At 34.8% G+C, this 24,688-nt stretch overlaps 1 protein-coding gene across 2 annotated transcripts in view; it reads right to left on the reverse strand.

Annotated features, from left to right (window-relative positions):
• CADM2 (cell adhesion molecule 2) overlaps positions 1 to 24,688 on the reverse strand; it is a 249,991-nt gene that overhangs the window by 99,058 nt on the left and 126,245 nt on the right. For both annotated transcript variants that reach the window (XM_068545629.1, XM_068545631.1), the window contains one exon: positions 9,756 to 9,846. In XM_068545629.1, coding sequence (XP_068401730.1) covers positions 9,756 to 9,846 — 91 coding nt within the window. The remainder of the gene's footprint in view (positions 1 to 9,755; positions 9,847 to 24,688) is intronic.

Below are 24,688 nucleotides of genomic sequence, written 5' to 3' on the forward strand. Positions count from 1 at the left end.
TTAGTCTGTTCCGCAGCAGTGAATTCCGCCATTCTGTCTTCCAGGTCACTTATCCGTTCTTCTGCCTCAGTCATTCTGCTATTGATTCCTTCTAGTGTAGTTTTCATTTCAGTTATTGTATTGGTCATCTCTGTTTGTTTGTTCTTTAATTCTTCTAGGTCTTTGTTAATCATTTCTTGCATCTTCTCAATCTTTGCCTCCATTCTTATTCCGAGGTCCTGGATCATCTTCACTATCATTATTCTGAATTCTTTTTCTGGAAGGTTGCCTATCTCCACTTCATTTAGTTGTTTTTCTGGGGTTTTTTCTTGTTCCTTCATCTGATATATAGCCCTCTGCCTTTTCATCTTGTCTATCTTTCTGTAACTGTGGGTTTTGGTCCACAGGCTGCAGGATTGTAGTTTTTCTTGCTTCTGCTGTCTGTCCTCTGGTGGTTGAGGCTATCTAAGAGGCTTGATGGGAGGCTCTGGTGGTGGGTAGAGCTGACTGTTGCTGTGGCGGACAGAGTTCCGTAACACTTTAATCCACTTGACTGTTGATGGGTGGGGCTGGGTTCCCTCCCTGTTGGTTGTTTTGCCTGAGGCAACCCAACACTGGAGCCTACCTGGGCTCTTTGATGGGGTTAATGGCAGACTCTGGGAGGGCTCATGCCAAGGAGCACTTCCCAGAGCCTCCGCTGCTGGTGTCCTTGTCCCCACGGTGAAACAGAGCCACCCCCCGCCTCTTTAGGAGACCCCCCAACACCAGCAGGTAGGTCTGGTTCAGTCTCCCCCAGGGTCACTGCTCCTTCCCCTGGGTCCCGATGTGCACACTACTTTGTGTGTGCCTTCCAAGAGTGGGGTCTCTGTTTCCCCCTGTCCTGTCAAAGTCCTGCAATCAATTCCCACTAGGCTTCAAAGTCTGATTCTCTAGGAATTCCTCCTCCCGTTGCCGGACCCCCAGGTTGGGAAGCCTGACGTGGGGCTCAGAAGCTTCACTCCAGTGGGTGGACTTCTGTGGTATAAGTGTTTGCCAGTCTGTGAGTCACCCACCCAGCAGTTATGGGATTTGATTTTACTCTGATTGCGCCCCTCCTACCGTCTCACTGTGGCTTCTCCTCTGTCCTTGGACGTGGGGTATCCTCCTTGGTGAGTTCCAGTGTCTTCCTGTCGATGATTGTCCAGCAGCCAGTTGTGATTCTGATGCTCTCGCAAGAGGGAGTGAGAGCACGTCCTTCTACTCCGCCATCTTGGTTAATCCTCTGAATTAATTTTATTTTTTCACAGTTTGTTCTCTCCATATATTTGCAAACATGATAATCAAATTATTTACCACAAGCACAAAATAACGCACTTCTCAGTAAGTTGAATGGTGATCACCAGAAGGATACTCGCTCTAACATTAGGACATGTATTACGGAAAAAAATTGCAAAGAGAAAAAGCAAATCTTAGTGAATGGCACTTGTTGAGCAATAGGTTAACATGTTCTTTAATCAAGGATGAAGTATGATATTTCAGCTCTTTTACATGTTAAGAGTGATTTTTGTTTCTGCACTTTTCCTACAATTACCATTTTGATGACTGTTTTTATATAAACACAAATGAATGTTTACAGATCTTTAAATAAAGAGTAAAATGCTTAGATGTAATCTCATAATTAATATATTAAAAAGAAACAGAGATTTTAAAATCCATGAGCCCAAAAGCACACATCTGAAAATCTAAGCAAGGATATGACATGATCACTCCACAATGTCTTAAACATATTGAGACATTTTAGTGTTAGAGTTTCCCACTGAACATTTACAAAATAATTGGGTTTTTGTTGCAAGAAAATTGCTTACCTGGAAATGTTCAAGAAGTACATTTCCTCTTTGGATCTATAATCATGATACTGCAAGCTCTTATGGGACTTTCACAAGACATAGGCACATTTAACTGAAAATGACTGAGTGCCCAACACACCACAGATGCCCAGCCTAAATAACAGCAGTGGAGATTACCGAGAGTCAGCTTCTTGTTTCAAAAACAAAACCAAATATATTCGGCCTCATTTCCAAGATAACCACTTGTGTGTTTCCAGAGAGTCAACATGGGATTAAATTTTGAAGCCATGAGATGGAAGCAAAAGACCATATGGGCCTCAGAAGAGAAACTTGTATGAAAAGGACAGCACATGGGTATATTTTTTTAAATTATGAAAACTTAGAGAGAATTTCCCAATATTATTCCTTTGAAAACACTTTAGAAAAAACTGACTACAATGCCTTTAATTAATTAATTGAGATAACTTTATATCTCTCTAGAGATCAGAACACAAGGGGGAAAAAAATCTAAATGCTCTGTAACTTTTATCATCCAAGGACTGACTTTGTGAGAATATGTATATAGTAGGTCCGTCCCCTCATTATGTTTATTCCACCAGTTGTTTTGGTGACATATTAAGCATAGTATTTAGCAAGAAAGACATACTTTGGGGGAGTGTTCACTTTGAACTTCCTGCTTATTCTATTTACCCTCTAATGCTGTGCATTGTATTTCATTACATTGGTATTACGTTTGCAGGTATGCTTTGTAGTTATAACCTGCAGTCTTAATCTTCTCAAACATATCAAATTAAGAATATAATATAATTAGCTTTTTAAAAACAAGTATATTTAATAATCAGAACTATTTAGATATATTTAGAAATTCTTTAGATACTATTTAGATATGCTAGTACAGGTTTGATTCATAACTGATAATCTTTTATAATTATTTAGTTAAAATATGGGCATTCCTAAAAATTTATAAGTATTTTCTCATTCTTGCCAACTTCACTGGGTTATTATGATAAGTCAATATGATAGGAGAACTAAAAACACTATGTAAATAAGAAAACATAACCATCAGAGTTGTTAAAATTTTTTTAAAAGTGTCTTTGTAATCTACCATTTATCAACTGAGTCTACCATTTATCAACTGAGTGACTAGAAAAGGTCATATGACCTCCACAAGACTTACTGTCCTTATCTACAAAATGAAAACAATTATAAGAGCCTTTGTAAACCTTTTACAACAGGATAGTTGTGTGGTTAAAATAAGACTAGCATGAGTGAACTTGAAACCTATGCCAAAACAAGGCCTTATACATCACAGACTCTGGATTCTCAACCACTCATGAACCATGCTATTCACTTAGTTCTGGTTTCTTAAAACCTTCCAGATCTCCTGCTTTGGCTTTCTGTCAAAACTAGCTAACTGGTTAATCTCTATTTCATCCCAGCTGAACTCCTTTACAGTGTAGCCTTTTCCACATTTGTGGAACCAGAACTCATTCTCTACCCCTTCCAGTCCTTCCAATTGTTCTAAATGTTTTTCTACCTTAACAGTATGGAGGGGCTATTCCTATGTCTCAGGACTTTTCCACTTCTAGCTATATTACATTTTACCCCCTGACAAGGGTTCATGTCTCTGTCCCTCTTCTCTACAGCTCATTATTACTATTTAACCTCAACTAAAATAGCCATGTTGCCCTGCCAGTTTTGCCATGACTTTAGTTTAGATTCCTTTGCTGTTCAAACATGCTTTGGAAAGTCACAGACCGTTGTCCTAGAATGTGTTTATTCTGCCTAAAACCTTGAATTTCAGAGCCATGGAAGAAATCTGAGATAGTAACTCAGTTCCCAGCGTTGCCATAGTAGCCCAATATCAGCATGTGTATTAAATATGTAATTAAGACTTTGAGTTTAAAACTTGGTGAGGTACACTGTATGGAATTTTTTGACAAAATAATAACTTATCCTCATGGCTACTATTTATTATGAAATTACTTGGAGGCAGAAATTGCATATATATTTTCATTAATATTTAAAACAATTTGTTTACTAGGTTTTATTTTCCAATTTTAGAGAATAAAAAATACTTGGTATATTTACACTGGTAAACTGTGGACTTTGGGGTGAAAATGATAGGTCCATATAGGTTCATTGTAATAAATATACCTCTGCTGTGAGGGACGTCAGTAGTGGGGGAGGTTGGACATGAGTGGGGACGAAAGGTATATGGGAACCCTGTACTTTCCACTCAATTTCACTGTGAACCTAAAACTCTCTAAAAACTAAAGTTTATTAATTAAAAAACCATTTTGGTGTGGTTACGTGACTTACTCAAGACCACTCAGGCCACAGATATCTACGGATTTATAATTCAAAGCTACTTCTATTTCTCTTTCTACTGCACCACACAGCTTTCTCTGCCCCAGAGAATGACAGCTTAGACAGTATATGTGAACATAAACACAGACCCTGATGATTAATTAGATGGCTTTCTATAGCACAGATGGCAGGAGAGAGACAAATACTGTGTAATTAACATCTACTAGGCATTAAGTCAAATCATATAAAATTGCCATCATTGTAGATCATATTCTTTTTCCCAGAATTTGTGAAAGGAAAATCAAAATGGAGTCTATATTGCTAAGAGAGCTCCCTAAAATGGAGCCAGGAGGCTATTACAAAGTATGACTTATGCACATCTCAGCCTGAATAGAATCTAACCTTTTGATCTCTTATTGTCCTACTTAAGACATCTAGATCATCTGCCAGAAACTCAAGATAATTATTGGGCCCATACCCTAAAATAACTTGTGGCAGCCTCTCTACTTATTGGACTACCCTAAAATAACACGTGATTCCTCAAGGACAAATATTTCCTGATTCACGTCAGAGTCAATCACAATTCTCACTAGGCAACTTTTAAAAGCCTTGTGGCTTTTTGTCTTTATAAGCCCCTGACTCTTTCTCTTCCCTGGAACACTCTTTTGGTTTAACCAGAATCTGTGTCTCCTGAATTGCAATTCTTAAGACCCCAAATAAACTATTTTATTATTTTCAGCCTTCTGCACTGTTTTTCTGTTGACAAATTCATATTTTCCTCTGTTTTGGGCTAAGACATTTCACTCTGGATAACTTGCCTTCTTTAACTCCTGGTTTGTTTTGTCATTTCTTCTGGCTGTGACTGGATTATATGACAAATAGTAAATAACCTGTGATTTGTAAAAAGGTACATATTAGGCTGAGAAAACAGATTTGATATAAAACTGTTTTGCCTTAATTTGCATCTCATTTTTTAATCTCTATTATGCTAATAGGAAAATGCATCAGTGTGTTTTTATCAGATTTCTTCTTAAATTCTAGATCATTTTGAAAATGGATGTGTAAGTGCTCCTCTAAAACACCTCACTAGTTATTATATGATATGTTATCTGTCTTCCTAAAGATTAAAATCTTTCTTCTTATTCAGAAGAGCGGTGTTATGTGCAATGCAATTATGTATACTAGATTCATACCAAATTCATAAGAAAAAGTGTGGCTACCAGAGGTAAAATAGTAACTACAACATAAACATAATGCCGAATATACAGAAAAATTTATCAATGACTATAATTATTTTCTTTTATAGAATAAATACTAAATATACATTTATTTGACTGAAAATGTCACATTGTTTTTGTGAAGTAAATTTACAAAGTGTTAAACATTTGATTAAAATGAATGATGATTCTTTAGCTATAGCATGTGGGGGGCAATCCCGCACCTTTTAAGGTCATAACATTAATGTAAAATAACAGCTTTTCCCCCCCTCTACTTCTATAAGTGGAGAATGCTGCTGCCTGAAAAGCTGTCTGGGAATTCAGCCAAAGAAAGAAGAAGGTTGCAAAAATTCTGGGGACTTTAAAGAAAAGTGGTTGGCATTAGCTTGGTCCTCACTTTACACTAAAATTAAAACAATAGACAGACATGTACAGTAATCTCTCTTTTAAGGAAAGAATAGAATGCCTCTATAGTAATGTCAAGTGGAACAATTTGGTCCTGGCCCAAGTTATGCAGCTGTTCCACAGGAAAACAGCAAAAGGCTTCAGTCCAAAGCAGGCAAATAAGGCATGATTGTTTATAAACAGTCACTGGGGCTCTCACATTTAGAACAAGGAAAACAATATTAGCATACAGGAGGCCAGGTTAGCAACATGAGTCTCAGTATGAGTTGAGTCACACCATCATTTTGTGATTTATACAAAAGACAGTGGTGCTATTTTTTCTACTATTAACTTGCCTAATAACCATGGATAACTCATACTTTAGGAAATCATATATTGGTCAAACATTTTTAAAGAAATAATAGAGATTTGATCACGGATTAAAGAAATGATATGTCAGCTACCAAATGTAAAGAAATCATACACCTGTTATCCTCTTCTGATTCTCACCAGCTCATCAAAGGGGGCTCGGGTAATTGGTAAGGATAATAGAAATCGGGTGTTTCAGGAGTCAGTTAGAAGCTAAGACACAGTGTTGCTTCTCTGTGATTCCAAAATAACAAAATGGGGAATCAGGTGTAATAGCAGCAAAATAATGGAGAACTTTGACGGTGATTACCAGAGTTAAATAGGAAATTCGAACCTACCTGTTGGGTAAATGTGATATCACATACTTCATTTTTATGCCCACTCTTTACAGGCTTTTTTGATCCTATCTTAAAATATGGACAGCCTCTCTACTATTTTTTGTTTTAAAACTTCTGTTTGATATAACTTTCTTTTCTCATCCCTTTCCCACTTTTCATGATTCATTTTCTGAAATGGGCGTCCTTCCTGTTTTCTTTGCTTCCCCACCACTTACTAACTCCCTGATTAATCCATTTCAATTCGCGTTCTGTTCTCTTTGCTCTAGTGAGACTTATTTTCTTTATGATCAGTAAAATTTCCTTCTGGGAAAATCCAATGATTTCTTTTCAGTCTTCCCTTGTTTTTTTTGTCCTATCTGCCTCAGCTGGCACTGTTGGAGATCGAATATAAACTAGATAGGCTAGAACTGAGACTGTCTTTAAAGAGGTTAATGTCTTCATTTATTGGAAATGATAGTTACTTTGAAAATGCAGAAGAGTGGATTTTAAGATAATTAGGAAGGGCATAAGAGAAGCAGTGGTCTAAGGGCAAAAAGGAGTCAAAGAAGTTGGTTATACCTTTAATGTCAATGGCCTGGAGGTCTACAAGGGAAGAAAATGGTAAAAAGAGAGTTGGGAATGAGAATACAATACAAGAGAATAAGTTAATGTACATTTACTTGTGGACCATAGCACATAGAATATAACATTATGATCTATAATGATAAAGACAGAAAATAATAATCATTTTAACCCTTCTGGAGCTTACGAGCGAATTGCCAGACGATACTATACTAATTAGAGGATATTCTATATGGCTGTAAACTCATGCTAAAAATGGTCAGCTTGGTAGGAATTTGGCAAGTTGCCAGAAAGGGCACAAATACAGCAGAAAGCCTGATAGACGAGAACAGCAGCAGTAAAATGTGTCTTGAGACTAGCCAGTTCTTCACCTTCAAGCATCCAGAGCTTCAATTTCAGTGCTGCACGTTACTGTAGGGCCCATCCTAATTTTTCAAAAGTGACTTTGGCCAACGTAGGTGACAATTTAGACTCAGCAATTGAAGTAGCAGAAAATAGCTGAAGGAATGTAATCTTTGGGCAGTGATTGAACTAAGTTTAAATCCTGACTCATCCATTTTAAATCTGGATGAATAAGGAAAATCCGTTAATACTGAGCTTTAGTTTTCCTTTCTATAAAATAAGGAGCCTTTTTATTTCCATTACCTATAGCAAAGTGATACTCATCAAGATCCTTCTGAGAAAGGTGACGTTTTCTATTAAACTTCTGGAACCTTTGTATTCTTAAATAACATAAATAAATAAGAGATTGTGTCTTTCATTCATCTGCAGTGCAGAGGATTATTGCATATCCAAGCTTATTTCTAGGTAACTGAAACAGAGACCACAGTAAGGCATATCTATTCAACCATATCTGATCTGAGGGAAATGGACTACTTAAATAGCTAATTACATAGATCACAATCTAAGTATTCACAAAAAAAAAAAAAATGTGGATAGTGAGAGTGGATATGGAATCAAAGAGAAGATCTTTGATAGGTAATTGGATGCTATTTGAGTTGGAATGTATTTATTCCCAAGCATTCTATATATTATATTTCCCATCTTCACCTCATTTAATTGTGTAAATTGTACACATATTCTAAATGTACACATACGTACTTTGGGGCAGAACTATGGAGAGAAGGTAAAAGCAAAAATCCTTTGCTATTCCCTGATACTTTATCATATCTCCAAACACTGACCTCTGAGGTTATAAGGAGAAACGGAAACAAAGGGTGGGGGGTGTGGGGAAAGAGGAACAGACAGAGTTGGAAAATAATAAGCAAAGGGAACAGGAGTGGAAATGGAAGGGAAAGTTAGGAAAGAAGTGCTGGTATTAGATATACAACATTGGGAGTAAAGAAACTGGATTTAAGTATGTCTAAAGCTGACTAGAGGCTATTACACTTCTTTCTTAGTTAAAGTACTGATCTTACAGCCAAAAGCTCTGTTGAAATTGCAGTACTGAAATGCACTGTCACATTAGATAGTGCACTGCAGTTGAAAAATGTTTTCTATAAGCAACTTAAACTTATCAGAGGGTAAGAACTATGAAAGTGAATTGTACAGCATATATGTAGTAAAGCTACTTTGAAAAAATTTGCTCCTTTCAAGGTCTAAAACGCCTTAAATGTTTCTTAAAATATAGAAAAAAATAGATTAATTTACAAAATGCTCTTTAAATCAGTATATTTTAAATCTCTAGAAAATAATTACTGGAAGAGAGAACAGTTCTAAAATAACAATACTGTGATAAAGAAAGTGTGAATTCACTTAGTGTGTTAAGAAGTATAAGACAATACAATTGAGGAAGTTGAAATTTCAGGCTTCTGTATTAAAATTACTATAGAAAAATTCCTCATGTGATAATATGAAATCTACACTTAAATAACAAATGTTATTAGAAACAAATCTTTAGTAATTAAATTTGATTTGCTCAAAAGCTATCCCATATAGTTATAGTATAGTATAGAGAACAATTAAATGCCTCCCATTAAAATTTAAACAGAAATGCAAATCAATTGGAAGCTTCTAAAAAGATCAAATAAATGACTTTCAGCTCCATGTAGAATGTTACTATAGAAAGATCAAATCACTTCCAATGAAATAATCCTTATTTGGATACTCCATACTTGAATTTTCTATTAAATATAGATTTTCTATGAGTTAGCTGTTTATAAACATGAATGTCAAAAAGTAAAATTTTAGGGTTGAAGTGATGTTAGAACTCATTATTCTAACAATGAAATCGCTTTATAATAGAAAATGTGGAGTCTGTGACCCTTTTCATTCCCACTACCTCCAAACATATCACATTCACAAATTATGTCTCAGGGGCTACACTAGAGGTGTAGATTTGATTCCCCTTAGGAAAATGATTTCCCATGTAACTTTAAAACTTGGGCATATTTTCAGGATTCAGTATTTTCAAAGTTTTTCATGAGAGAAGGAAGTTCAGCATGTGTAACTTCTACAATCTGATGATGTAAAAACAGTGACTGATTAAGCCTATACTCCTTTCAGGTTGAAATATCTTAGTGGGAAAAAAAAAAAGAAAAAGAAAAAAAAAATCGCAGTTGGAAACCTCCCCAGAAACTTCACTAGATGACAAAATACAAGACCAGTCTTCCACAGACACTTAATGAAGACATGGTTCAGGAGGTTTTCTGTTCTGAGATCACTTTGCCCACCAAGAAAAGACAAAAATAGTGGATTTCTGCGGTTAAAGACTGCAATCAAAGCAGGATACAAGAAAAGTAAAAAAATTTATTGCTCATTAAATCACTTACAGTGGTTTTCCTTTGGATTCACAAGTCAAAATTAAAGGCTGTCCTTCTTGTGGAAAAGGAGTGGATGGTATAATCTTAACTGATGGTGTATCTAGGAGAAAAGAAAAAGTAATATTAAGAAAGGTCATTACACGCATATAAAACTATATATTTAATAATTGTACATCATGGTATATGTTCAGGCCATTTCTTGTAATTGTATATACTTATACAATTGTGTATATTTATATAGATTTAGTGAAACAGGGTCTGCAATTTTAAGAAGGTACCATCCTGTCCAGGAAAAGCTTACAAAAATATCTGAATATCTTATGAGCACCACTACTGTATTATTTCTGAAATCTGAATTTAAAAGTGAAATTGCAAAAAGTGGTTCAGATGAATATCAAGCATTTCATACAATTGTTTCTTCAACTATTTATAGATGGCTATGCATACTATTATTATGGACTGAATGCGTTTATGTGCATTTGAATAACAACACTTTCATTGTTGCAGGAATATCAGGGACTCACAATAAGGAACCCACAAAGAACTTGAGATCAACCACTGTCTCACGAGCATTATGCAGAATCTTTTTGAAAATGCAGTAATGCAGCACTTAGCACATGCTGTTTGCTTTAAAGCACAGTTAGCAAATCATCTGAAATAGTTACTTAGAATGTTACTAAAAGTTAACATTTTGTTATATATGCTACAACATAATTGTTATAAAATTATTTCCACTTAACAGTAAAATCATCCTTAGTGGAAGAGGATGCAAGAATACTTTGAGACATTTATATTTATAACTTTTATGCCATGTAATATTGTTTAATCAACACAGAGATACATATTACATAGAAAAAATGGAAAATAAACTAAAAACAGAGATTGTAAACAGGCTCATTGCTTTATGACACCTTGCTAGTCCTGGTTTTGTGTGGTTCGCAGTGAACATGGAACTGTCTCCTCCTCTTGTCTCCATATCCTCAACAATAAACAAAATGGCTCTGAATGCTCCAGGGGGTCACAATTATTCTCCCTCTTCCCTTAGTTGTGATAGAAGAACTGAACTACCCTGAGGTTATACTCATTCTCTGACTTTGAAGCCAATGAAATAAGTATCAATCAATTGTGTAATTTTTAGTTTAGTTATCTTATTTCAGGAAAATATTATGCAGATTTGTCATATATAGAACAATAAACCAGATCCTGTGGAAGGCCTTGTATCCCACTTATAAATTATTTATACTTTTCAAATGCATTCTTTCTCAATCCTTTAAAGAAAAAAATACATTCAAGATAATCAACAATAATATCCCATTTACAAATAGGCATTCCATGTACATCATGGTAAAAAATTGTAGTATAAAATAACCCAGGAAGAAAAATTAATTTGAAGAAATATGGCATATATTGTCATATTTTTAACCAGTAGAAAAAAATAATTTAATAAAGGATTGAAATATACTTCACTAATTTCATTACCATCATCACATTTATGGAATCAGTTAACATGATGATCATATAATTTTGTCTTCCAAGTAGAACACTTTTAAAAGTGAAGAGAAAATTTAATTATATAGAAATAACAAGTGTGAACCAGAATGATTCTGGGAAAATGAGGGCTAACATCTTTTACATTTTGACCATATATACATATAGCAAAATTTAATTTCATCCTGACATAGAAAATAAAGCTTCAGTTCTAGAGAAAAAGGTGGCAGAAGAAAGATCAGAAAAGTGTGATGTTGGGGAAGAGAGTTGTGTACCTGTGATGATTAATTTTACGTGTCAACTTGACTACACTATGCAGTACCCAGATATTTGGCCAAAAATTCATTATTTTGGGAATTCTAGTAAGAGTGTTTTGGGAAGTGATTAACATTTAAATCAGTGGACTGAGTAAAGCAGATTCTTCTCCCTAATATGGGTGAGGCTCATCTGATACGTTGAAGGCCTGAATAGAACAAAAAGGCTGACCCTCCCACAAATAGGAGAGCATTCCTGTCTGATGGCAACTGAGCTGGCACATCAGCCTTTTTCCTGTCTTCAGATCACACTGAAACATCTGGGTCTTGAGCCTGCTGACTTTCAGACTGGAACTATAACATCATCTCTTCTGGTTTCTCAGGCCTTTAGACTCAGACTGGAACTAAGTCTTCAGCTCTTCTGGGTCTCTAGCTTGCAGACTCAGCCTGCAGATCTTGGAATTTGCACCTTTGTAACAAATCCCATTAGTTCTTTTTCTCTATAGAACCCTGCAAATATAGAATCCTTACAAACAGACCCTGGGATATTTCTTCTATGGGGAGTGACCACAGGGAGCACTGGGAAGTGAGACAGGAAGGGAAGGAAGTAAATCAAGAGTGTGTTATTGAGCAGATTACCCTGTGGGCAGCTGGATTCAATCCTGCTGTGGAACTCAGAGAGACAATGTAGGGCTTGCCTCCGAGTCACCTCACTTGATGGGCAAGGGAGAGGAGTATTTAGGGAATATTGACCAATACTCATTAGTGTTCGGTTGAGGATTGCTGGGGTGGGGATGCAGGTGTTACTTCCCTGGCACCCCTGGTCTACTCGGTGCACAGGAATGGTGTGTGCCAAAGGGATATGGGCAAGTCACCCCCAGTATCTGCCTCAGTGAAGTAAAATACACAGTTCTGCCTGTTTAAGTAATTTATTAGAGGTGAGAATTTACATAACATATGGTCCCCTGAAGCATGGTTCAGCATTCCCTTTAGATCCAGAACACAGAATTTGAATTATAAGCAAGTGCAAAAGCAGATAATATGCTTAGCATGTATTTCTGTGAAACTTTTAGGAAGACCTCTAAGTTACCAAAATCAAGTCATATAATACAATACTCTTATTTTATTTCTGAATTACTCAATATGTTGATTAGTCTTTGTTCCTAAGAATTATCTTCCCTAGGTTTTTTAACACTCAACCCTCCCACCCCTCACAAACACACACAGACACACGCACTGATAGATACACATATATCTGATTCGACATATATCTCTGGCTACTCTTTCTCATATTCTGTTGGGTTGTCTTCTTGTATTTAACCTTTAAATATTGAGATCACCAAGAATGGGATTCACAATCTGTTCTCACATAATTCTCTAGGTCCTTTCAGCCATACCTATCTCTGCAGTTTCTATCTACTCATTAATCACTCCTAGGTTTATATCCTAAGGCAGTTCTGTACCACAAGCTACACTCATGTATGTGCAACGTCTACTTGACATGTCCAGTTGGATGTTGAAAAGACATGGCACACTCAGTATGTCCAAAAGGAACTCAAAGTCTCCCACTGACTGACACATTCTCCCCTGACATGTTCTTCTTCCAGCAATTTCTAGTTCTATAAATACCACCAGCCTCCATCCAGCTACATACACCAGACACCTCCTGTTCCCTTATCTTTTCTATAATCAATCAATTAATCATCAAGTTTGGTTGACTTATTTCCTAAATAATTTTGAAATCTACTCGTTGCTTTTTTATATCTCCACAACCTTTCTTTCATTTAGTCTACCGCAAAAGTGAATGGCCTCCACCATGTCAGCTTTTTACACCTCTAAATCTGATGACATCAATTTTCTGGTTAAAACCTTGCATGGTAAATTTTTTCTCTTAGGATTAAAAGAAAAATAATCAGCATAGTCTTTAAGTCCTATATGATCTACACAGGTCTTTATTCTCAAGCCTTGTAACACTCAATTCATTCTTTGAATTCCAGGTAATTATACTTTCTTTCCGGTACTTTAATGAATATGTTTCTTAACTTTATACAAACTGTCTGAAATGCTCCATTTTGGGGGGATCCTTTGCCTTTTTAACTCTTTTAAATCTTAACTCAAATATCATTTGCTGAGGGCAATCATTCACTACCCTCACATTTGGTCATGTATCTCTGCTGCATGTTCTCTTTTTCATCTCTGTATAATTTTTAAAAGGCATTTCTGTATCCTCAGTGTCTAGCATAGTGCTTTATACAAAATCTGTGCTTAATAAATAAATTATTAAATGAGGGAACACTCTAGTTTTTTATTTTCTTATTATCATTGTAATACATTAATTTTAAAATATTAAAAACTGCTTAATTGAAATTTTGTTGGGGCCTGCATTTGTATGTAAAATTAATATTAAATGCTCATGTCACAAACCTTACATTGAGTTTTATTCTTACACATATTTAATTTAATTAAATGTCTATTGCTGATTCTCTTCCTGGTATAAATTTTCTGCATTAGATAATATTAGATAACAACTTTCCATGATTATACAAATGGCAATTTGTTTTTTAACGCATATACCGCATAAATAACTTTTCTCTCCTCATCTGATTTTGACAGGGGAAGCACTCAATTGTGAAGAGATTTATTTATATAATTGGTCAAAATTCTAGTTTACAGTTCCATGAAATGTCAGCATTCATCTTTAAACATACCACGTTAGCAATGTACACAAAAGTACATTTTTTGCCACATCAAAACTACAGTAATGTGATATTATCCCAAACTTGACTCTTTTTCAAATACTTTTTAAAAATTTTTTTATTTTATTGAAGTATAGTTGATTTACAATGTTGTGTTAGTTTCAGGTGTACAGCAAAGTGATTCAGTTATACATATACATATATTCATTCTTTTTTAGATTCTTTTCTCATATAGGTTATCACAGAATATTAAGTAGAGTTCCCTGTGTTATACAGTAAGTAGATCCTTGTTGGTTATCTATCTCATATATAGTAGTATCTGTGTATTCATCCCAAGCTTCTGATTTATCTCTCCCTGCCACAGTGTTTACTTTAAAATAACATTTTGAATAGGTAACATTTTACATGGCCTAAAAGTCAAAATATTTTATTTTATTTTATTTTTTAAATTAATTTTTATTGGAGTATAGTTGCTTTACAATGTTGTGTTAATGGGAAGGAAATCTAAAAAAGAGTGGATATATGTATCAATTTTTTTCTTTAATAACAGGAAATAATTTGGGCTTTAATAGATTTTTACTTAATAATAAAGATCTCTATCATTACTATTCCTATTATATTTTCATTAATCACTTTATTGTATCCATAAGGGAGCTGATCAAGCACTGTTAGCAAATAATCAATAACATTCTAGAAATACCATTAAATTAGTGTAGAACTCCTATTCTTACTCAGATATCTCAGTTAGCCAACAAAAAGACAAAACCAAAAAAAAAAAAAAAAACTGTACTCATCTCAAAAACTGAGTTAATTTTAAGAATCTTCAATTTCCAGGATTTCTTCAAAATAGTTATTTTAATAACTGCAACCCCCAAGGTAAACATATTTTTCTGTATTTATATATATTTATATATCAAAATGAATGGGGACTTTTTCAGGAGCAGCACAATGCACAACAGATAATAATTTTCTAAAATAATCTTCAAATTTATGCATATATTATGCTATTAATATTTTTATTAATCCAGATGTGAATAGGAGTCAGAAAGTAAATACCACATATCCAAACCTTTCAATGCAAGTCTTTGCCAAGTTACTATTAAGAATTACATTTTTTTTTGCTCCTTTCCATATATAAGTTATTTGTAGATTTTCTTCTTGGTTGTAGTTTTTCATTTCAAAAGTATGGGGAATATTTTTTTAACCAAAGTTTACTTATATAGTAATTCCACACTTGCTTTGGAAATAATCTCTCTATTTTCCAGTCGAGGTGCAATATGAGTTGCATTTCATCCTGCTCCACTTCTTCACAAAACAGAATGACACTTTTTCTCTTTTTCTTCAGTACTTTGTGGATGTGGATGATATTCTGTTTTTAAATTACTAGTATAATGTATTGTATTGTACCAATTAAACAGAAAAGAAAAGGGGGGGTTAGTAAAAATGCATTATCATTACCATTATTAATTCACACTTGCTTTATCCTATATGTTAAACTCAGATTTTTATTTTTACAAACTAATAATTTCCATGTTTGTTTTAAAATGTCTTCAAATAAGTCAACTCTAACAACACCATATTTATTGAATATAAATTTATGTACATAGTAGTATAATATTTATTACATATAATATGTAATGTTTATAATGTTACTATACATAAACACATATGAATGAAAGGGAACAGTAAATAATTAGATTTAAATTATTTCAGGATATATACTGCTATTATAAAACACTGCACTTAGTAAAATATGTATTTTTTTTACGTCTGCTTCATTCATCACATTTTGAGCATTCAAAATCCCAGACCTTAACCTATTCGATTGTGTGTTGTCAGATCCCAACAAAATGCTTGATATGTTGTAAGAGTTCTTTAAGGATTAGATGACTATATGAATATTTCCTATTTCTCTCAAAATGCAAGCAAATGAGGAAGTTTTGCACAAGCATATAAAAATAGGGATATGGTCATTCATCTACAAATAATTTTTCACTACTTACTAACAGGCAAAATATGCAGATACTTTAAAAGCATCATGTTTCCTCTCTAAGGTTTCTTTTTGTAGGAAAAATATTATTCTTTAGAGTCCATCTTTAAAATTAATAAGATGTGGAAAAACCCATACTTTCTAAAAGTATTATTTATTGGGCTTCCCTGGTGGCGCAGTGGTTGAGAATCTGCCTGCCAATGCAGGGGACACGGGTTCGAGCCCTGGTCTGGGAAGATCCCACATGCCGGGGAGCAACTGGGCCCGTGAGCCACAATTACTGAGCCTGCGCGTCTGGAGCCTGTGCTCCGCAACAAGAGAGGCCGCGATAGCGAGAGGCCCGCGCACCGCGATGAAGAGTGGCCCCCGCTTGCCACAACTAGAGAAAGCCCTCACACAGAAACGAAGACCCAACACAGCCATAAATAAATAAAAAAGTATTATTTATTTTACTTATCTGACAAATTCTGGGACTAATTTATAAAGAAGCACAAGTACTTTCAAGAGATAGATTAATGGACAAAAAAAATTGGTTTTTAAAATTATTATTCAAAAATTAAAAGCTTTATGAACTTGGGAAGTAAAGACACCTCCTATCTTATTTGAATGATTCAGTATTTGAATCAAAGTAAAGATATTGATACAGGGGAATGGATTTTCCATATTTTTAAAAAAGATTTTAGAAAACTGAAAAGATCTGTGATGAAACTACTATTAAATCACCTAATGGACAATCGGCAAGCACAGCTATGAAAGTATTTAGTGTCAGTGGTTCAACAATATTTATTCATCTCTAAGGGTTTTGTAGGTAGGTAAATAAAAATAAGTTTTAAGTCAATATCTTACCAATAAAAAAAAAAAAACTTATTCTGTAATCAAAGGAATACAACCGAAATTTAAAGTTATATAAAAGTAACATCTAGCCTGTTATGATGGTGATGGCCAATTGCTAAAATAAGAGAAGCAACTATAAATGAACATCTAATATTAGTTTACTGTATCATTCCATAGTGTATAATATATTGAAGGAACAAAGATGGTTTATAACTTAAAGCAGTAGTGACTTGCATTGCTCATGGCATGTGGATCTTTGGGTGGAAAGTGTTATCTTGACAATTTTATTTGTCCACAAAAATCATTTCCTATGAACACTCCCAAATGATTCATTTAACAAACAGTTTTATAGGTCTTAAAACATGCAAGGCACAGTACTATTACCCATTTCTATCCATTGTCTCACTAGAATTGCAACATTAAAACACTATAACATAGTATACTTTTTCACATTGTAACACCTAAAACTCAGGTGTTAGTTTTCATAAACAATGCTACTGAGTGCTTAGCATATTCTTAGAAAAGTAAGCTCATCAGAGCAGAGATTATTTCTATTTTGTTCACTGGTTAATCCTCAGTCCTAGAATAACTCCTAGACTTCAGTTAAATATTTGTTGGATAAATGAATGAAGAATGACTTTTTGTAATTTTTCCCAACTACTGGTTAGGACAACTAGTGTGTTATAAAATCAAATTTATTTGTCACAGCTATCTTCTAATAATTATAAACACTGATAAAATACTTGGCAAGTCATAACTGTAAATGCTCTGTATGCATTGGCTCATTGAATTCTTTCATACAGCATATAAGGTAGGCTCTGTTGTTGACCTATTGTACAGAACATGAAACTAAGGCTCAGAGAAGTAACTCACTCTATTTACACAATCATAAATCACCTTAGGCAGTTTGAATCTCCTTTTCCTGACCGTAATCACACGTCAATAACTTTGTTTCCTGTTCTCTCTTAGACTACAAGAGAGATTGATGCTTTTGGTAATAAGCTCTGTGTCCTCTATTCATCTTCAAAACCAACTCTTTCTCCAGCTGGTTGAATTGGAACCTGGCCCAAGAGTTGCTTTTGCTCTATATGATCTGCAAGTTGTAAAACATATCTGACAATGTTTCTGAGTTCTATGCATAACCTGTCAGTCTACCTGTTTCTCTTTCCCTTCCTTCCTTCCTCCCTTCCTTCCTTCTTTCCTTCCTTCCTTCCTTCCTCCCTCCCTCCCTTTCTTTCTTTTTTAACTCTCTCACATCTGCCTCTCACATCCTTTTCCTCTCTAACAGATGAAAATATTCTTTGGGTGAAGGTGGTTAAAAGGTACAAACTTACAATAATAAGATTAATAAGTTCTGGGACCTAATGTACAGCATGGTGACTACAATTAACAATACTGTAGTGTATATTTAAAAGTTGCTGAGAGAGTAGATCTTAAAAGTTCTTATCACAAGAAAAAAATTGTAATTATGTGAGGTGATGGATATTAACTAACCATTACGGTAATCATTTTGCAATAGATACATATACTGAATAATTATGTTGTACACCTTAAGCTACTTCAATGTTAAATTTCAATTATACATCAATAAAACTGGAGAAAAAATATATATGTATGTATATATATATTCTCTTATCTTATTCATTACAATATATCCTTCTCATCCATATTCCTCTCCTCCATGAACAACAAAGAAATATCCCCACAGAAAATTTTTGTCAAGGGGAATTTAGAAATTTTAAATATTTTACAGATGAAAGAGTTGTGATTCTTTATAGCAATTGTATTACATAAAGTTTTCCGAACAATTTGTGTAGCACCCTTATAAAGATCTCTTGCTAATTACATTAATACTAAAGAAAATTATGCACCAGTTCACCTTACTCTGAGATAGTGGCTCTCAGTTAGGGACGATTTTGCCCCCCAAGGACATTTGACAATGTCTGGAGACACTTCTGGTTGTTACAGTGTAGGGGAGAGGTAGAGGTGATACCTCTGGCATCTTATGAGTAGAAGCCAGGAATACAGATGAACATCGTACCATGCACCAGACAGACCCTCCACAACAAAGAACTACCTGAGGCAAAATGTCACTAGTGTCCTCCTCTAAAATATTGACATTTACTCACTTCATTACCTATATCTCTTCCCTGTTACAACAGATCGGGAAATACTAGAGAACTGTGAAACTGTGTGTATCTATATGGGATGCTTGGACTTCTAGAATGAAGGAAATGCTGAATACTCTAAGACCATCATGATACTTTCCTGAAATAAAAAGCTACAAATCAAGCTCAATCTATACCTCAAGGCCTACTACTTTTTTTTTTTTTTTTTTTTTTAAGTTTTGGGAAACTGCTTACTAAATCCACTCTTTTTTTTTTTATTTTTTAAATTTTCTTTTAAGTTTTTGTTTTTTTTTTTTAAACTTTGGGTTTATTTATTTAATTAATTTATTTATTTATGGCTGTGTTGGGTCTTCGTTTCTGTGCAAGGGCTTTCTCTAGTTGCGGCGAGCGGGGGCCACTCTTCATCGCGGTGCCCGGGCCTCTCATTATCGCGGCCTCTCTTGTTGCGGAGCACAGGCTCCAGACGCGCAGGCTCAGTAATTGTGGCTCACGGGCCTAGTTGCTCTGTGGCATGTGGGATCTTCCCAGACCAGGGCTCGAACCCGTGTCCCCTGCATCGGCAGGCAGATTCTCAACCACTGCGCCACCAGGGAAGCCCCCTACTACTTTTTATTAGGAGCAGTGGGTTGATATACCCAGAGTTAACCAGAACCATTTCAGCGACAGCACAATCTGCTATTCATTCCCTCTGCATAAGACTGACTTTTTCTAAGATGTCCAATTTATTTTGCCTGTTTGTAATTTTGCAGTAAAACTGAAACTTTCACTTTCCTTTTAGTGCTCACAATACTCTTTCATAATGCTCAAGACTGTCAAGTATTTTTCCTTAAACAGTCTGTTAAATTCCTATAATTCTAGTAAAAATTTATTCTTGTGGCCATCATTTATTTATTTAACAAATACATATAAATTATATGTATGTATAATATGTACAAGATGCTTTACTACTACTATTCAAGTGCTGTATCTCCACAGTAATTTTGTCCCAATAAGAAAGATAAATCATGTATGGTTCAAAATAATGCAAAATTCAAAACTGAAAGGAACATAGCACTCTGATGAAATACTACGGGAGTTACGGAAGAAGAGATTATAGATATTTGTCAGAAACCAAGAAAGTTACGAAGAGAAGTGGTACTTTAAAAAGTTCAAACAATACATAGTATTTGAGCTGGCAGAATTTTTCTAGAGGGAAAGAAAAGAAGGGAACCCAAGGCAAAGAGTTGGACAAGGGCTGGTGTAGAGATGAGTTTGGGCTGTAAGTGAGGCATCTAGAAGTACTGTAAAGTATAGGGTGTGTTATCTGAAAAGGGGTGCTAAGAGTGACATTATAAGGGATTGTATTTTTAAAGCCTTGAATTTCAGGCTGAAGAATTCGGATATTATGTTAGAGGCAATAAGAAATCATCTTAAGTTTGTGATCAAGTGAGTGTCAGGCTCCGAGCCAGGTTTTAGGAGATATTTGGCAGTGTGTAAAACTGGTTGGATCAGTGAGCAATTTAAAGCAAATTATGTCTCTATGATAAAGTTGAGCCACAAGGAAAATCTTAAGAAGAAAACATAGCAGTAAAAATATAGATAATAAATGCATCAACATTTTGTCTATATTCTAATTCATAAATTTCTACAGTTGTGGGCTCTAGAGTGCATTACTTTAAGTGCATTTTCTCTGTATCTCATTTATTATCCTTACTTACTTTTTTAGCTTATAATAATTGTTTCTCCAATATTTTATTCCAGTTATTAGAATAACTAAAATATTTAGGAAATAAAGAAATTTATAATTTAGGTATTTGTAATAATTAAATAATAAAATAAATAGAATTTAGGAATTTATCAAATGAAACTCTCCTACATTAATAGTCTGAAGTGGTGATGTAAAATGCATAGTTTTGATTCGATATTGTTGATAGAGTTAGTTGTGCTTGGGAGGGCAGAAACAAATTCAACTAGTTGATGGCTTCAACACTGGAGATGGATTACTTAGGAAAAGGCATCAGGAAGGCTGCTTGTCAAATTTCATCATTAGATAGGACATTTTAACACTTTGAAAGCTCATTTTTGTAAAAAAGCCTTCATATCAACATTTAAAAGAAAAAATTAAACTAAACTAAACTAAACTCATTGTGTTTCTAAACATTTTCAAGCTATTTATGTTTTTGATGCTTTTTTAAAGAACATTTATCAAAAGCACCATGAAATGGATTCATCATGGGGACACAAAATGAAATAATAAACAATGAAATGAACACATTTAAAGTTGTTTTAGGTTTTATAAATCTGCCATGGGATGCCTTAAGCATTTAATGTTTATTTAACAAACATACAACATTAATACATGATGTATAGGTTAGTTCAAATATAATGAGTTATCGTAAAACTATAAGACAATGTGGAAGTTGACATCGTATTTCCTGTTTGTTAGTCATTTAGTCAACTACCAGGTTCATTTTTATTTCATACATTATCTAATCTTTAAAATGTCCCTTCACATATAATTTTGGTAAATATGAGAAAGGTCAAAATCATCATCATCATTCAATCACCATCATCATCAACAATAAAAAATTTAATAATCCTTAAGTTATTGGTATATTTTGAAATATATTTAAATTGAGAAAACTCGAATCAAAAAATAAGAAGGTCTCCGTGAAATTTTTCCTTTAGGATGAGGATATTTTGTTTGTAGCTTTTGTTAATGAAAAGGAAAAAATATTTTAAAAATTGTTTTAATTTTCCTGATATCACCAATTTTGTTTGATTTTTATCAGTGTTAGTGAATAGTATATGTCCTAGGCAAAAACTACAAAGAAAAAAAATCTTAATATTCTTTCCACTTATTTCATAGGTTCCTTGTTTGTATTCTCAAAAAAGGATAGAAAGGGTTTGCTAAACTTTTTTAAAAAATTTCATTGGGGTATAGGTGCTTTACAATGTTGTGTTAGTTTCTACTGTACAGCAAAGTGAATCAGCTATATGTATACATATATCCCCTCTTTTTTGGATTTCCTTCCCATTTAGGTCACTGCAGAGCACTGAGTAGAGTTCCCAGTGCTATACAGTAGGTTCTCATTAGTTATCTATTTTAGACATTGTATCAATAGTGTGTATACGTCAATCTCCATCTCCCAATTCATCCCACCTCCCCTTTCCACCTTGGTATCCATACGCTTGTTCTCTACGTCTGTGTCTCTATTTCTGCTTTGCCAATACGATCATCTATACCATTTTTCTAGATTCTACATATATGCGTTAATATACAATATTTGTTTTTCTCTTTCTGACTTACTTCACTCTGTGTGACAGACTCTAGGTCCATCCATGTCTCTACAAATGACCCAATTTCATTCCTTTTTATGGCTGAATAATATTCCATTGTATATATGTACCACATCTTCTTTATCCATTCCTCTGTTGATGGACATTTAGGTTGCTTCCACATCCTGGCTATTGTAAATAGTGCTGCAAAGAACATTGGGGTGCACGTGCCTTTTTGAATTATGGTTTTCTCTGGGTATATGCTGGGTCCTATGGTAGTTCTATTTTTAGTTTTTTAAGGAACCTCCATACTGTTCTCCATAGTGGTTGTATCAATTTACATTCTCACCAACAGTGCAAGAGGGTTCCCTTTTCTCCACACCCTCTCCAGCATTTAGTGTTTGTAGATTTTTTGATGATGGCCATTCTAACCAGAGTGAAGTGATACCTCATTGTAGTTTTGATTTGCAATTCTCTAATAATTAGTCATTTTGAGCATCTTTTCATGTGCCTCTTAGCCATCTGTATGTCTTCTTTGGAGAAACGTCTACTTAGGTCTTCCACCCATTTTTTGATTGGGTTTTTTTTTTTTTTTTTGGATATTGAGCTGCATGAGCTGCTTGTGTATCTTAGAGATTAATCCCTTGTCAGTTGCTTTGTTTGCAAATATTTTCTCCCATTCTAAGGGTTGTCTTTTCGTCTTGTTTATGGTTTCTTTTGATGTGCAAAAGCTTTGAAGTTTCATTAGGTCACATTTGTTTACTTTTGTTTTTATTTCCATTTCTCTAGGAGGTGGGTCAAAAAAGATCTTGCTGTGATTTATGTCAAAGAGTTATCTGCCTATGTTTTCCTCTAAGAGTTTTATAGTGTCTGGCCTTACATTTAGGTCTTTAATTCATTTTGAGTTTATTTTTGTATATGGTGTTAGGTAGTGTTCTAATTTCATTCTTTTACATGTAGCTGTGCAGTTTTCCCAGCACCACTTATTGAAGAGGCTGTTTTTTCTCCATTGTATGTTCTTGCCTCCTTTGTCATAGATTAGGTGACCATATGTGCGTGGGTTTATCTCTGGGCTTTCTATCCTGTTCCATTGATCTATATTTCTGTTTTTCTGCTAGTACCATACTGTCTTGATTATTGTAGTTTTCTAGTATAGGCTGAAGTCAGGGAGCCTGATTCCTCCAGCCCCGTTTTTCTTTCTCAAGATTGCTTTGGCTATTCGCGGTCTTTTGTGTTTCCATACAAATGGTAAACTTTTTTGTCTAGCTCTGTGAAAAATGCCACTGGTAATTTGATAGGGATTGCGATGAATCAGTAGATTGCTTTGGGTAGTATAGTCATTTTCACAATATTGATTCTTCCAATCCAAGAACATAGTATAGCTCTCCATCTGTTTGCTAAACATCTTTGCATTCATAAGGTATGTTACCTTCCTAATAATGATAATGATAAAAATAAAGCCAAGCATGTATAATGAATTATCTGATTTAATCCTTACCCCCATCCCCCAAAATAAGAAGTACACTTTCCAGATGAGGAAATTAAAGTTTAACGTGACTAGCATGAAGTCACATAGGGAAACTTGGATTCCAACCTAGCTTTGCACTTCAAAAAATAAGATATTGATTCTCAAAGTCACATTGTATTCAAAATACATTTTGTTAAAAATGTCTATATTTCACCCCAGAGGTTTTTAATCTGTATTGTGACAACAAACATTGTGGTCTCCTAAAGTATGGGCCCATCTGTCGATAGGCATAGCTTACACACCATCTCAAGGAATCCATGGACTCTGATCACCACCCACTCATGGGCTCCGGTGTGAGCATCCTAGACTGAAAACAAGAACTAATACTTCCCTGGTGGCACAGTGGTTAAGAATCTACCTGCCAATGCAGGGGACACGGGTTTGATCCCTGGTCCAGGAAGATCCCACATGCTACAGAGCATCTAAGCCTGTGTGCCACAACTACTGAGCCTGTGCTCTAGAACCCATGAGCCACAACTACTGAGCCTGCGTGCCACAACTACTGAAGTGCACGCTCTAGGGCCCCTGTGCTGCAACTGCTGCGCGTGCTGCAACTACTGAAGCTCACGCGCCCAGAGCCCATGCTCTGCAACAAGAGAAGCCACCGCAATGAGAAGCCTGCACACTGCAACAAAGAGTAACCCCCGCTCACTGCAACTAGAGAAAGCCTGCATGCAGCAACGAAGACCCAACACAGCCATAAATAAAAAATGAAACAAAACAAACAAACAAGAACAACAAGAACTAAATCACAAATTAAAAAAT

The sequence above is a fragment of the Eschrichtius robustus genome, chromosome 6, assembly GCF_028021215.1.
Source record: "Eschrichtius robustus isolate mEscRob2 chromosome 6, mEscRob2.pri, whole genome shotgun sequence".
Taxonomy (NCBI): domain Eukaryota; kingdom Metazoa; phylum Chordata; class Mammalia; order Artiodactyla; family Eschrichtiidae; genus Eschrichtius; species Eschrichtius robustus.